At 50.8% G+C, this 15,851-nt stretch overlaps 1 protein-coding gene across 1 annotated transcript; it reads right to left on the bottom strand.

Annotated features, from left to right (window-relative positions):
• Positions 1-4,880: 4,880 nt before the first annotated feature.
• On the bottom strand, positions 4,881-15,583 carry LOC140483563 (uncharacterized). The gene is made up of 7 exons (XM_072581774.1): positions 15,326-15,583; positions 14,654-14,816; positions 11,532-11,629; positions 10,189-10,274; positions 9,219-9,440; positions 6,213-6,304; positions 4,881-5,069 (listed from the first exon to the last, which is right to left on the bottom strand). The coding sequence occupies exons 2-7, from the start codon at positions 14,770-14,772 to the stop codon at positions 4,886-4,888; spliced, it is 801 nt and encodes a 266-aa protein (XP_072437875.1). The 5' UTR covers positions 14,773-14,816; positions 15,326-15,583; the 3' UTR covers positions 4,881-4,885.
• Between the last annotated feature and the right edge of the window lie 268 nt (positions 15,584-15,851).

The following is a 15,851-nucleotide window of genomic DNA, read 5'->3' as shown; positions in this document are numbered from 1 at the left end:
TGCCGCACTGTCGGAGGGTCAGTACTGAGGGAGTGCCGCACTGTCGGAGGGTCAGTGCTGAGGGAGTGCTGCACTGTCAGAGGGTCAGTCTTGAGGGAGTGCCGCACTTTCGGATGGTCAGTGCTGAGGGCGTGGGCACTGTCAGAGGGTCAGTGCTGAGGGAGAGACACACTGTCAGAGGGTCAGTGCTGATGGAGTGCCACACTGTCAGAGGGTCAGTGTTGAGGGAGTGCCGCACTGTCAGAGGGTCAGTGCTGAGGGAGTGCCGCACTGTCGGAGGGTCAGTACTGAGGGAGTGCCGCACTGTCGGAGGATCAGTGCTGAGGGAGTGCCGCACTGTCGTAGGGTCAGTGCTGAGGGAGTGCCGCACTGTCGGAGGGTCAGTACTGAGGGAGTGCCGCACTGTCGTAGGGTCAGTGCTGAGGGAGTGCTGCACTGTCGGAGGGTCAGTGCTGAGGGAGTGCCACACTGTCATGAGATGAGTTATGTTTCTCTTTTGTTGGTTGTTAAACTGAGGCCATATCTCCTCCAGGTGCTGGACAATTACAACATCCATAAGTTATTTGCAGTTATTGGGAAGGGTTGTCATTGTGGTTGAGGTTCAGTCTGTAGGTTTGCTGCTTCCCTACAAACCTCCCAGCTCAGTGAGCACATGTCCCACCTGAACCATATCTTATATCCACTCACTGAGTTTATATAAACCATTGCACTCAGACATTTCGCTAAAGCTTTTGAAAGCTTTTGAACAGCAGAAGTATTCTGTCAGGTTCCCAAAAGCTTGCTAAAAGGGGCATTGTTTAAGAAATGTTATGAACTGATTTCTGTGTAGTTTAGTGCTGTGCATGCTGAGAGACCACCCTGGTTGGAACATTACAGCACAAGATATTCTGAAGCACAGAGGATCTGATGCTGCCTCAGACCAGGATTCAGGTAAGGCTTTTAATAAGTAATCCAGGTCAGGGTCAAACGTCAGTGAACAACAGTCACAAGTTAGTTATTTCCCACAAAGAGCTTCTTGAAATAAGGACAGAACATTGTCTGTGCCCTGTGGGCTTCTGCTCAGGACAGCAAGACCCTGCGATTACCTCACAGGAGGGGAGCCTTTTGATTCCCAATAGGTAATAGTGGGGGTGTTCCCATGTAGCTGCTGCCCTTGTCCTTCTAGATGGAAGTGGTTGTGGGTTTGGAAGGTGCTGTCTGAGGATCTTTGGTGAGTTTCTGCAGTACATCTTGTAGATAGTACACACTGCTGCTACTGAGCGTCGGTGTTGGACGGAGTGAATACTTATGGATATGGTGCCAATCGAGTGAGGGCTGTTTTGTCCTGGATTGTGTCACGTTTCCTATACTCTGCCCTGCTCTTGTACCCATAGTATTTAACTGGCTGGTCTAGTTGAGTTTCTGGTCAATGGTAATCCTCAGATGTTGACAGTGCGAGATTCAGTGATGGTAACACCATTGAATGTCAAGAAGTGAAGTTTAGTTTCCCTCGTGTAAGAGTTGGTCATTGCCTGGTCATTATGGGGCACAAATGTTACTTGCCACTTGTCAGCCTAAGCCTGGACATTGTCCAGATCTTGCTGTATTTGAACACAGAATGCTTCAGTATCTGAGGAGATGTGAATGGTCCTGAACATTGTGCAATCATCGGTGACCATCCCCACTTCTGACCTAATGATGGAGGGAAGGTCATTGATGAAGCAGCTGGAGACGGTTGGGTCTAGGACCCTCCCCTGAGGGACTCCTGCAGAGATGTCCTGGAGCTGAGATGACTGACCCTCCACCAACCACAACCATCTTCCCATGTGCCAGGTATGACTCCAACCAGTGGAGAGTTTGCCCCCTGATTCCCATTGATTCCGGGTTTGCTTAGGCTCCTTGATACCACATTGTCAATTTTTTAAAAAAATGCAATCACAGAATCAGCCAGCATTTATTGTTCAGAGTGAACCCCATTGCTGTGGGTCTGGAGTCACATGTAGGCCAGACCAGGTAAGGATGGCAGATTCCTTCCCTGAAGGACATTAGTGATGTAGATGGGTTTTTCCATGGTCAGATCAGACTCAAAATTCCAGATTTTTTGTTGAATTCCAAATTCCACCATCTGCCGTGGTAGGATTTGAACCCGGATCCCTGGAACATTACCTGGGTCTCTGGGTGAACAGGCCTGTGGTATTACCACGAGATCATCACCTCCCTGAACAGTCACATATAGGAGTCAAACACCAACCTCCTGGGCCATAGAAAATTCACCTGAAGCAGGTCCTGCCTGGGACCCAGCCCCTGCCTCTAGACAATGATCATGAAGAGCATCAAAACGGTATTCCTTCACAGTGTTGGAACCACCTGGTTCTGAGGTTTACTCTGTTCGGATGTTGCGAAGTTGGCGAGAGTAGTTGTAGATTGGGAGACAGGAAGTTAGAATTTGGTGTTTGTGAAATTGTAAAATTGCAAAGTGGACAAAAGCATTGCATTTAAGAGATGGTGCATTCCTTTGTGCTTCGAGATTTAAAATGCACGGATACAGAGAGCCTGAACTGAGATATTTTATATCGAAAGGCGATATAGTTAGCAGGCCAAGCAACAGTTTTTACAAATACAACAGACTTCTGAATTTGGCCAATCAACTTGAACCAGACACTGAGGTACCAAAAAACTATTAAATTTAAATCTGATGGGTTTGACAACATGGGATCAATCCTGGGTGTATGTTTGCTCGCTGAGCTGGAAGGTTCATTTTCAGACGTTTTGTCACCCTCCTAGGTAACATCTTCAGTGAGTCTCTGGATGAAGCACTGCTGATTATTCCTGCTTTCTATTGTAATTTTGGGTTTCTTTGGGTTGGCGATGTCATTTCCTGTGGTGGGGTCATTTCTTATGGTGATGTCATTTCCTGTTCTTTTTCTCAGGGGGTGGTAAATCATGTCCAAGTCGATGTGTTTGTTGATAGAGTTCCAGTTGGAATGCCATGCTTCTAGGAATTCTCATGCGTGTCTCTGTTTGGCTTGTCCTAGGATGGATGTGTTGTCCCAGTCAAAGAGGAAGGACACCGCTGGACAACACATCCATCCTAGGACAAGCCAAACAGAGACACGCACGAGAATTCCTAGATGCATGGCATTCCAACCGGAACTCTATCAACAAACACATCGAGTTAGACCCCATCTACCATCCCCTGAGAAAAAGAACAGGAAATGATATCACCATAGGAAATGACATCACCAACCCAAAGAAACCCAAACTTATAAATAGAAAGCAGGAATCATCAGCAGTGCTTCATCCAGAGGCTCACTGAAGATGTTACCTAGGAGGGTGACGAAACGTCTGAAAATGAACCTTCCAGCTCAGTGAGCAAACCTACATCCAGAACCTCAACCTGAGCTACAAATCTTCTCAAAACTCACTAAGATCAATCCTATTGTAAGAAATATTGATATGTCATCAAGGATATAAAAGAAGGCAGCAGTTGGATAAAGACCCCAAAGCAAGCTGCCATCTGCTCTCTCTCTCTCACTCTTGCTCTGTTAGTGTCTCTCTCTCTCTTTCTTATTCTCTCTTTCGCTTTCTCAAATCACTGGCTCTCACAGCCTCCTCTATGTCTATAACTAACAACGAGCCAATGACAAAGACTTAGAGGAAAGGGGGCTCCTGACAGAATTCCCAACAGAAGAAGGCCTAGAACATTCTGGAAGGCATGTAACCTGGCTGTAATTTCAAGAGTCTAAATTCTATTTTTTGGTTATATGAGTGGGACTTATATTTATTGGAACAGCATACCACTAGAACTTTGTTTTATTTGGGAATGGTTTGTAGCTAAATGGGTTTTATTTGGTTTGTTAATAGTTAATTTGTTCACTGTTAGAGTTCAATAAAGTAAGTTGTTACTTGTTGATCTTAAAGTGAGTGTCAGTGATTTGTTTTATTTAACCACCAGAAGTTGTTAAGAAGCAGGTGACAGCACTTTCCGCCCTCTTTACCCAGAGTTGAGGGAGAGGCTCTCCTCTTTGGGTGTTTCACTTCTCATTCTCAGGGGGTTGGGGGGGGGGTCACCCTCAGCTTTTATCGCACACGAAATGTTCCATCTTGGAACACACCGGTGGGGTATCTACTTATGAAACTACTGCAGAGTTTGGTCTCTCTTTGCAAAGTTATTTTCACTGATTTTAAACCCCACCGGCCTAAGGATTGAAGGCTTCGATTTGAATGCGTGGTGAGGCTTGCTTTTGGCTCATGCCCTCGAGGCAATTAGGGATGGGCTGAATAGCCTCTTTCTGTGCCACAACTTTTCAACGATTCAAACTTCCTGTTTTCTCTGATTGAAAAGCTGGTAAAACTGCACCAGACACCTGGTTTTAAGCCTCGTGGCAGTCTCTACGACAGAGCAAAAGTCAAAAGTGATTCTATTCTGGCTCACTGTCTCATTCCACTAAACAGCACTACATCAAACCCACCATGGGGACAGTTTCCTGACAGGGAAGAGAGTGAAATCATGATAAAATTGTCAATAAGATTCAGAGCCATTCCAATATTCAAAGGCAGAAGTCAGATGACACTAGGTTATAGTCCAACAGGTTTATTTGTCATCACAAGCTTTCAGAGCACTACCCCCTTGTGCATCACCTGATGAGGGAACAGTGCTCTCAAAGCTGGTCACTTCAAATAAATCTGTCAGACTATAAGCTGGTGTCATCTGACTTCTGACCCTGTCCACCCCAGTCCAACACCGGCTCCACTACATCATCACTGTCTATATAATTCAGACTCATTCCGATATTCAAGGGTTAACACTCAAACACTGTTTGCACCGAGACTTGGAACTATCTGATGATGCCCATCCCCAGTAAGACAAGGGAGTGAGTGTGGATCAACACCACCAGAACTCAGACTAATGCTCTTTAATGAGACAGACATAAATTGAAGGCCAGAATTTTTCGGAGTTTCTTGGAAATGCGTCTTTTAAGGAGAATTGGGTTGTCATCGCTGATGGGGGTTCCAGCTCTCTCTCTCCGTTTAAGTGTCTCCACCACGTGGAATGTTCAACGGCGGAAACATCCTCATCCGTCAGGAAGCTGTAGGTCAGAGAATTCACACCATCCCCATCAATCACTCCCAGGACAGGGGCTTAGATACAGAGTAAAACTGCCTCTACACTGTTCCCCATCAATCACTCCCAGGACAGGGGCTTAGATACAGAGTAAAACACTGTTCCCCATCAATCACTCCCAGGACAGGGGCTTAGATACAGAGTAAAACTCCCTCTACACTGTTCCCCATCAATCACTCCCAGGACAGGGGCTTAGATACAGAGTAAAACTCCCTCTACACTGTTCCCCATCAATCACTCCCAGGACAGGGGCTTAGATACAGAGTAAAACTCCCTCTACACTGTTCCCCATCAATCACTCCCAGGACAGGGGCTTAGATACAGAGTAAAACTCCCTCTAAACTGTTCCCCATCAATCACTCCCAGGACAGGGGCTTAGATACAGAGTAAAACTTCTCTACACTGTTCCCCATCAATCACTCCCAGGACAGGGGCTTAATTACAGAGTAAAACTTCCTCTACACTGTTCCCCATCAATCACTCCCAGGACAGGGGCTTAGATACAGAGTAAAACTCCCTCTACACTGTTCCCCATCAATCACTCTCAAGACAGGGACAGCATGAGGTTAGAGGCAGAGTAAAGCTCCCTTTATACTGTCCCCCATCAAACCCTGTCAGGGTTCAGGGTTAGATACAGGGTAAAGTTCCCTCCACACTGTCTCCCATCAATCACTCCCAGGATAGGGGGTTAGAGACAGAGTAAAACTTCCTCTACACTGTCCCTATCAATCGTTCCCAGGACAGTGGGTTAGATACTGAGTAAAGCTCCTTCTACACTGTCTCTCATCAAACCCTCCCAGGATACGGGGTGCAAGACAGAGTAAAGCTCTCTCTACACTATCCCCCCATCAAACACTCCCAGGAGAGGACAGCACGGGGTTAGAGACAGAGTAAAGATTCCTCTACACTCCCCAATCAAACACTCCCAGGACAGGGGCTTAGTGAGAGAGTAAAACTCCCTCTACACCGTTGCCGTCAAATACTCCCAAGACAGGGCCAGCTTTAATATTGAAGTGAAAGTTGACGAACTGACCTTGATGTTATCCTAGTTTCTTGGGTTGGGGAAGTTAGTGAATCTGACCCAGAGGATCCTGTCCCAGTTTCTTACCGACAGGGTTTCCCGTCCCATCTCAGTCCGTGTGGAGCTGGGGTCGGTTGCTGCTGTAGTCTCTTTTCACATTTCTGTTCTCTGTTGAGTTCCTGTGGATGTGGGGAAATGGGCTGAGAAATAAGATCATAGGAACAGAAGGAGGCCACTCAGCCCCTCGAGCTTGTCCCACCATTCAGTGAGATCATGGCCCTAACTCAATACAACTGCCTTTGACCCATACACCCGTGTTTAACAAAAAATCTTTATCTCAGATTTAAAATTTAACAACTGATGCAGCATTCCCTGCTGTTTGTGGAAAATGGTTCCAAACCTCTCCCATCCTGTGTGTGTGAAAGTGCCTCAAAAGAAACACCAATAAATTCCCTCCTGGACAACGACAGTTGTCCTCATTCACCACATGGACAGATTCAAAAGATCTTGAGATATATTCTATCAAGCAAAAAGATGCGATTTCCCAGTTCACTCCCACAACATTTCAACATTCTGATGTTCTTTCAGGTGCAGCAGATAAATGAAACAGCCATTGAGCACTCCCTCAGTACTGACCCTCCGACAGGGCGGCACTCCCTCAGTACTGACCCTCCAACAGGGCGGCACTCCCTCAGTACTGACACTCCGACAGTGCGGCACTCCCTCAGTACTGACCCTCTGACAGGGCGGCACTCCCTCAGCACTGACCCTCCAACAGTGCGGCACTCCCTCAGTACTGACTCTCTGACAGTGCAGCACTCCCTCGGCACGTACCCTCTGACAGTGCGGCACTCCCTCAGTACTGACCCTCCGACAGTGTGGCACTCCCTCAGTACTGACCCTCCGACAGTGCAGTGCTCACTCAGTACTGACCCTCTGACAGTGTGGCACTCCCTCAGTACTGACCCTCCGACAGTGCAGTGCTCACTCAGTACTGACCCTCCGACACTGCGGCACTCCCTCAGCACTGACCCTCTGACAGTGCGGCACTCCCTCAGCACTAACCCTCTGACAGTGCGGCACTCCCTCAGCACTGACCCTCTGACAGTGCGGCACTCCCTCAGCACTGACCCTCTGACAGTGCGGCACTCCATCAGCACTGATCCTCTGACAGTGCAGCACTGACCCTCTGACAGTGCCCACTCCCTCAGCACTGACCCTCTGACAGTGCCTACTCCCACAGCACTGACCCTCCGACAGTGCGGCACTCCCTCAGCACTGACCCTCTGACAGTGCGGCACTCCCTCAGCACTGACCCTCCGACAGTGCGGCACTCCCTCAGTACTGATCCTCTGACAGTGCCCACTCCCTCAGCACTGACCCTCTGACAGTGCGGCACTCCCTCAGCACTGACCCTCTGACAGTGCGGCACTCCCTCAGCACTGACCCTCTGACAGTGTGGCACTCCCTCAGCACTGACCCTCTGACATTGCAGTACTCCCTCAACACTGACCCTCCGACAGTGCGACACTCCCTCAGCACTGACCCTTCAACAGTGCGGCACTCCCTCAGTACTGACTCTCTGACAGTGCAGCACTCCCTCGGCACGTACCCTCTGACAGTGCGGCACTCCCTCAGCACTGACCCTCTGACAGTGTGGCACTCTCTCAGCACTGACCCTCTGACAGTGCGGCACTCCCTCAGCACTGACCCTCTGACAGTGCGGCACTCCCTCAGCACTGACCCTGCGACAGTGCGGCACTCCCTCAGCACTGACCCTCTGACAGTGCGGCACTCCCTCAGCACTGACCCTCTGACAGTGCGGCACTCCCTCAGCACTGACCCTCCGACAGTGCGGCACTCCCTCAGCACTGACCCTCCGACAGTGCGGCACTCCCTCAGTACTGACCCTCCGACAGTGTGGCACTCCCTCAGTACTGACCCTCCGACAGTGCAGTGCTCACTCAGTAGTGACCCTCTGACAGTGTGGCACTCCCTCAGCACTGACCCTTCAACAGTGCGGCACTCCCTCAGCACTGACCCTCCGACAGTGCGGCACTCTCTCAGCACTGACCCTCTGACAGTTTGATGCTCCCTCAGCACTGACCCTCCGACAGTGCGGCACTCCCTCAGCACTGACCCTGCGACAGTGCGGCACTCTCTCAGCACTGACCCTCCGACAGTTCGATGCTCCCTCAGCACTGAGCCTCCGACAGTGCGGCACTCCCTCAGCACTGACCCTCTGACAGTGCCCACTCCCACAGCACTGACCCTCCGACAGTGCGGCACTCCCTCAGCACTGACCCTCCGACAGTGCGGCACTCCCTCAGTACTGACCCTCCGACAGTGTGGCACTCCCTCAGTACTGACCCTCCGACAGTGCAGTGCTCACTCAGTACTGACCCTCTGACAGTGTGGCACTCCCTCAGCACTGACCCTTCAACAGTGCGGCACTCCCTCAGTACTGACTCTCTGACAGTGCAGCACTCCCTCGGCACATACCCTCTGACAGTGCGGCACTCCCTCAGCACTGACCCTCTGACAGTGTGGCACTCTCTCAGCACTGCCCCTCTGACAGTGCGGCACTCCCTCAGCACTGACCCTCTGACAGTGCGGCACTCCCTCAGCACTGACCCTGCGACAGTGCGGCACTCCCTCAGCACTGACCCTCTGACAGTGCGGCACTCCCTCAGCACTGACCCTCTGACAGTGCGGCACTCCCTCAGCACTGACCCTCCAACAGTGCGGCACTCTCTCAGCACTGACCCTCCGACAGTTTGATGCTCCCTCAGCACTGACCCTCCGACAGTGCGGCACTCCCTCAGCACTGACCCTCTGACAGTGCGGCACTCCCTCAGCACTGACCCTCTGACAGTGCCCACTCCCTCAGCACTGACCCTCCGACAGTGCGGCACTCCCTCAGCACTGACCCTCTGACAGTGCCCACTCCCACAGCACTGACCCTCCGACAGTGCGGCACTCCCTCAGCACTGACCCTCTGACAGTGCGGCACTCCCTCAGCACTGACCCTCTGGGTGATGTCTCCCCCAGTGGTTGACCCCTCACAGTGCCGTCCCCAGCCGGTAGCTTTACCTTGGTTGCCATGGTGTGGGCCTCAGTCAGATTTGGCACGAAACCTGATGGTAGGAACCTCCTGGGCCCCTCTCGGCCTGTCCTGTCATTCAGGTCGTCCAGTGGGTTGGCACTGAGCATGGCATTGGCTTGGCCTTGCTGCATCTCCACCACGGTGCGCAGTCTGCCCAGCCCCGACCATGCCCGCTGCCCAGCCTCAGCTGCTGCCTGTTTGGCCAAATCCTGAGATGTGAGCAAGGGGACAGCGAGTCACCATTTTGTGCCTTTTGCTTGGCCTTCACTCCCATTGGTTCCTGGTGAAGGGCGGTTGGCGGCGTTCCTGACCGGAATCAAACGCTGCCTTTCCAGCGTCTCTCCAGCGTGGAGGTACCCGGTGTTGGACTGAGGTGGACAATGTCCAAAGTCACGTGACACTAGGTTACAGTCCAACAGGTTCATTTGGAAGCACGAGCTTTGGGAGCACTGCCCCTCCGTCAGACGGTGTTCACTTTGATAGGTTGTGGTTTCAGATAAACCTGTTGGACGATAGCCCAGTGTCATGTCACCTCTGACTTTCCTGTCTTGATGGCGATAGCTTGGCGTTGGCTGCTTTGCCCTCAGCGATCCTCACTGCAGCCTCAGACAAAGCAGCCATGTTGGTTTGGTCATGGAGTCACGTGTCTGCTCAGACCAGGTGACTGACAATCTGTCCGGAGCTAAACCAATCAACAGTTTGTCTTTTCTGACAATCCAACAAGTGGATGCTGCCTTCTCAGTGTTGGAAGAGGCTTGGGGTGTGAGTCGGGAGGGGTCTGTATGGGGGAGGGTCACTGACCTGACTCCCAACAATTGTCCATGTCTCCAGGAGGAGGCAGGATTGGTCCGAGTTGGGGAGGTTCCCTGATGATGTGGATCGCAACGGGTTAGGAGTAGGATGAACAGCAGTAGACTGAATGGCCTCACCCCATACTCACTCTTGCAGTTCTTTTACCTGCAGGTGCTGTGAGCAGGCCAGGGACCACTGCCTTCTGGAACCTTCTCTGATGGTGTGCCACAGATTGTCAGCAGTCACGTGACCTGGAGGGACAAATGAGGCGACAGGTGAAGCTGACTCATTGAGGATCTTGGAGTAACCAACCAATAACAATCTGTGCCAGCAGCAACAGCTCTCCAATCGACACACTAACCCCCTCTGCTCACCCAACCTTTGTTACCATGGAAACAAGAGGCCATTCTGACCATCATGCCTGCGACGGCTCCTTGAAAGAGCATTTCCAAGATTCCTATCATTCCCACAATGCCCTCCACCACCTGCCCTCGCTCTTGAGACATTTCATTTATCGATCCAATTCCCTTTGGGATGTTAGGATTGAGTCTGCTTCCCAGGCAGTGTGTCCCAGGTCACGATGACTCGCTGTGGACACTCTCCTGAGTGACCAGACCCCACTGTTGACTCCACCCTCTTATCCTCATCACACTCCGTGTTCAGAGATGTGACCTTCCGGGGAAGCTTCTCCCTGGAAGATTGGGTTTGAACAGACTGGGTCACGACCCCTCACCTCATCCAGGACAATAAACCCCAGAGAACACCATCATTGAAAGCCCACAGCAACAGATGATACCATTGACCAGAAGATCAACTGGACTCACCGCAGAATCATAGCGGCTCCAAGAGCAGGTCAGAGGCTGGGAATACTGCGGTGAGTAACTCCCCTCCTGACTCCCCAAATCCTGTCCGCCATCTACAAGGCACCAGTCAGGAGTGTGATGGAATCCTCCCCTCTTGCCCTGGATGGGGGCAGCTCCAACAACACTCAAGAAGCTCAACACCATCCAGGGACAAAGCAGTCGCTTGATTGGCCCCACATCCACAAACACCCCCTCCCTCCCCCCCGATGCTCAGTCGCAGCAGTGTGTACCATCTACAAGATTCACTGCAGAAACTGACCAAAGATCCTCAGGCAGCACCTTCCAAACCCACAATCACTTCCATCTAGAAGGACAAGGGCAGCAGACACATGGGAACACCACCCCCTGCAAGTTCCCCTCCAAGACATTCACAATCCTGACTTGGAAATATATCGCCGTTCCTTCAGTGTCGCTGGGTCAGAATCCTGGAATTCCCTCCCTAAGGGCATTGTGGGTCTACCCACAGCACATGGACTGCAGCGGGTCAAGAAGGCAGCTCACCCCCACCTTCTCAAGGGGGCAACTAGGGACAGGGCGGTAAATACTGGGCCCAGCCAGCGATGACCATACAGTGAGAATCTATTTTCTTTTAAAGAGACCCATGCTGATAGGAGGGGTCAGTCCCTGAGGGGTGCAGTCACTCACCTCTCACACTCTCCTGGAGCAGCTGAATACTGCGGCTCGTCATTGACTTTGTGGGTAATGGCTGAAGGAAGGACTCAGCCAGGCTGGGACTGAAGAGGCTATGGAGATACAAGGAAAATGTCAGGCAGGCTCCATCCCGTGGAACTGTGGTTGGGTTTATCAGGGAATACTGGCATCCCCACTTGGACATTCGGGAGGCTGGGTGGAGAACTTTTAACCCAACAGGAGACTTTGATTCATCTAGTCAGCTGGGATTGGAAAGAGTCTAGATTAGAGTGGTGCTGGAAAAGCACAGCAGGTCAGGCAGCATCCGAGGAGCAGGAAAATCGACGTTTCATCAGGAATGTCTTCTTCATAAGGGCTTTTGCCTGAAACGTCAATATTCCTGCTCCTCAGATGCTGCCTGACCTGCTGTGCTTTTCCAGCACCACTCTGATCTAGACTCTGGTTTCCAGCATCTGCAGCCCTCACTTTCGCCTAGGGATTGGAAAGAGAGAGACTTACCTTTTGTGAATGGATTGAGCTCTCTGAACCTTCCAAGATGGTCTGGTATTCTGTTTGAATCCCAGACCATGAGGTTTTGATGGGGGTAGACCTTGACAGGCAGTTACCACTCGCCTTCCCTACCCAGGGCTGGGGAGTGTAAAACAATGGGGCACTGACTCAGGGTAAGGGCTAACCATTACCGACTGAGATGGGTCAAAATCTCTCCCCTCAGAGGGTTGTGATATCTGGAATTGTTTCGTCAAGGAAGCTTAGAATCGCAGAATCCCTACAGCGCGAAAGCGGGCCATTCTGCCCATCGAATCCACACCGACCCTCCAGAGAACATCCCACCCAGACCTACCCCTGCATTTCCCATGGCCTACCCACCCTAACCTGCACATCTTTGGTAGGAAACGGGAGCACACCCACACAGACACTGAGAGAATGTGCAAACCCCACACAGACAGTCACCTGGGGCTGGAATTGAACCCTGGTCCCTGGCGCCGTGAGGTAGCAGTGCTAACCACCGAGCCACTGTGCTGCCCTAAAACTGTTGCTGCTCCGTCCCTGAATTCATTTAAGCCTGGCACATCTGCTTGGAATTAGGGGATAGGGAAAGCAAGCAGGAGACCAGTGTTGATGCCAAACATCACATTGATTGGTGCAGCACGCTCACCGGGCCAAATGGCCCTCTCCTGCTGTTAATCTTTCTTCTCTCAGAGGTAACTCCAGGATAAACTCTCCTGAAAGCATACAGGATGGCATTGTAAACACTCGCTTTGTTTCAGGGGAGAGATGAGCGTTAGGTCCAGACTTTGGGTTGGATTCTCCACTCGTTTGGTGGCTTCAGAACGGCTTTGCCACAGTAGGTTATCACCGTTCGACCCTCACCGTGAAACCAGAGACTCCTCCCGATTCCCCACTGACCCACGGGCTGCTCGCTGGTTATCTGGGAGGAGGACGAATCCAGCAGTGACCCAGCCTTTAAAGGGGTCATAGCAATCTTCAACAGGCCTGCAGAAGGAGCAATGGCGATGGGTGGTCAGCGAGGGCGGGTTTGGTGAGGGGAGGGCGACAGTGGTGGGACTGGGGGAGGTATCACCTTCCCTTTCAAGCAGGTTGCTCAGAGAGGGAATAATGATCCAATTTGTATAGCACCTTTCTCAACACCAGGATGTGTCAAGGGCCAGTGAGAGGCACGCTGTGAAGAGAGTCACTGTGGACACACAGGCAACGGCACAAACCAATATGTGCACAGCAAGATCCCAAACAAAAACACACAGTGCGCGTGTTTTAATGACAAGCCAAGTCCGTTTTGGTGACCAAGAGAACTGTGGATGTTGTAAATCGAGACGTGCAAACAGGAATTACTGGAAAAGCCTGAGCTGAAAGGTGAACTCTGATTTCTCTCCCACAGATGCTGCCAGACCTGCTGAGCTTTTGCAGCAATTTCGGTTCAGGGTCAGGCGGCATCTGTGGGAGAGGAATCAGAGTTCACCTTTCAGCTCGGGCTTTTCCACTAACTCCTGTCTGTGTCTCTGTTTTAGTGACACTGGTTAAGGGAATAAATATTGACCCAGGGTTCCAGGGAGGAATCTGGGCACAGGATTCTTTACACCCCCCCCCCCCGAGGAGGTAGATGGGACATCTCCAACCAATGGGGCAGTGGGTTGAGGAGTGGCAGATTGGTTTTAATTTGATAAAGAGATGGCTAGACCTCCTAAAGATGGTAGAAACAAGGGTTATGGGGATAAGGCAGGAACAGGATACTGATTGAGGATGATCAGCTATGATCATATTGAATGGTTGGTGCTGCCTCGAAGGGCTGAATGGCCTACTCCTGCACCTATTGTCTATTGGTAAAGGCAAGGTGTTGCATTTTGATAGAAGAAACAAGGGCAGGGCTGATACAATTACTGATAGGACTCTGAGCAGTGTGGTACAACAGACAGACCTACGGGTTCAGGTAGAACATTTGTGTCACATGGCGATGGGGTGGTTAAGAAAGCATTTCACATACTTTTGCCTTCATTGCTCAGAGCTTCGAGTGTCCGAGTTGGGGTCTGTTTCCATTCTGTAAGACTCTATGACTCACGTCTTACCAGACCAGAGGGGTGTTCTTTCGACAGGGAGAGATGGCAGTCCGTTTAGCTCAGTTGGCTGGATGGCTGATCTGTGATGCAGAGTGACACTAACAGCGTGGGTTCAATCCCTGCACTGGCTGAGGTTACCCTGAAGGACTGTTCTCTTGCCTGAGGTATGCTGACCTGCAGATCAAACCACCTCCATTCACTCTCTCTCTCCTAATAACAGGGGTGGCTCAGTGGTCAGCACTGCTGCCTCACAGCACCAGGGACCTGGGTTCAATTCCCACCTCAGGCAACTGTCTGTGTGGAGTTTGCACATTCTCCCCGAGTCTGTGTGGGTTTCCTCCGGGTGCTCTGGTTTCCTCCCACACTCCAAAGTTGTGTGGGTTAGATGAACTGACTGCGCTAAATCGCCTGTAGTGTTAGGCACAAGAGAGCAGCCCTATGATGTGGTAACACTTTGGTGAATTAAGCTCCATAACCAACCCACCATCTGATGATGATTGAGAGATGGGGATGTTTGTACCGCTGCCCCACCCCCCCACTTGCCTGTACAGCTGTTTCTTGTACTCAGGCTCATCGTCACTCTCAGAGTCCTCCGCCAAGGTCCAACCCTGGAGTTCAGGTTCCATTCTATCTGCCGGACTCTCTCTATCGCTCTGCGACATCTCACTGCTCCTGAAGCAGCTGGCTCAGAAGGTTCTCAGTATGTCTGCCGAACGACAACAACAATTTATATTCAGGTGGATTAAAAACCTCACAAAACAAATGTGCTTCACAGAAACACGAGCAATTAAAATCTGTCACTGAGTTGCAAGAAGTTATAGGGGCCACACAGCACGGAAACAGACCCTTCAGCCCAACCAGCCCATGTTCCCAAACTAAACCTGTCCCACCTGCCTGCTCCTGGCCCATATCCTTCTGAACGTTTCCCATTCATGTATTAATCCAAATGTCTTTTAAACATTATAAATGTATCCCTATTGACCACTTCCTCTGGGCGTTTGTTCCACACTGTGTGTAAAAGCATTGTCCCTGATATCTTTTTAAGATTTATCTCCTCTCACCTTGAAAATGTGCCCTCAAGTGTTCAAACCCCCCACCCTAGGGAACAGACAACTCCCATTGACCCTCCTGGTTTTATAAACCTCTATTAAAGACACCCCTGAATCTCCTACGTTCCAGTGAAAAAAGGCTCCAGCCTCTCCCTATAACTCGAACCTTCAATTCCCAGCAACATTCTGATAAACCTTTTCAATCCCTCTCCCACTTATTAATATCCTTCCCACGACAGGATGACCAGCATTGTACACAGTACTCCAGAAGAGACCGCACTAATGCCTGAAGTTACTTCACCGAGGTTCGGTCAAAAGGCAGGGTTAATGAAGGAGGAACAGGCAGTAATGTTTAGATAGCATTCCGCCAGCGTGACGATCAATAGTGGCTGAGTTAAAACTGTGTGACAGAGGGCAGAACGAGCAGACAGTACACGGGGTTGAGGGCTGAAGGAGGTTAAAGAGATGGGGAGTGGGTAGGACAAGGAGGGAGCTATCTCAGGGGAAACGTATGGACACCCTTCATCGTGCTGAAGAAATACTACAACAGGCAAAGCTGTGTTCCTGACTAAACAGAGGCTGAGACTCTGTGAAAAACTCTCTGACAAATTCATTGCTCTCTCTCTGGTGATTTATAGACAAGCTTTACCCATGATGATCCAACTTCAGAATAGCCTGGCCTTGAACCACTG

Source organism: Chiloscyllium punctatum, chromosome 12 (assembly GCF_047496795.1).
Source record: "Chiloscyllium punctatum isolate Juve2018m chromosome 12, sChiPun1.3, whole genome shotgun sequence".
Taxonomy (NCBI): Eukaryota; Metazoa; Chordata; class Chondrichthyes; order Orectolobiformes; family Hemiscylliidae; genus Chiloscyllium; species Chiloscyllium punctatum.
Note: the sequence above shows the minus strand (reverse complement) of the source record. Positions and strands in the feature narration are given on the sequence as shown.

Bases quoted from the DNA above. Each gene is read 5' to 3' on its own strand.
- LOC140483563 (XM_072581774.1), bottom strand. From the start codon at position 14,772: ATGTCGCAGAGCGATAGAGAGAGTCCGGCAGATAGAATGGAACCTGAA. The intron at 11,630-14,653 runs GCAAGTGGGGGG...GTATCTCCATAG, and splicing joins TACAAGAAACAGCTGTACAG to CCTCTTCAGTCCCAGCCTGG. The intron at 6,305-9,218 runs GTAAAGCTACCG...CCACATCCACAG, and splicing joins CCCACACCATGGCAACCAAG to GAACTCAACAGAGAACAGAA.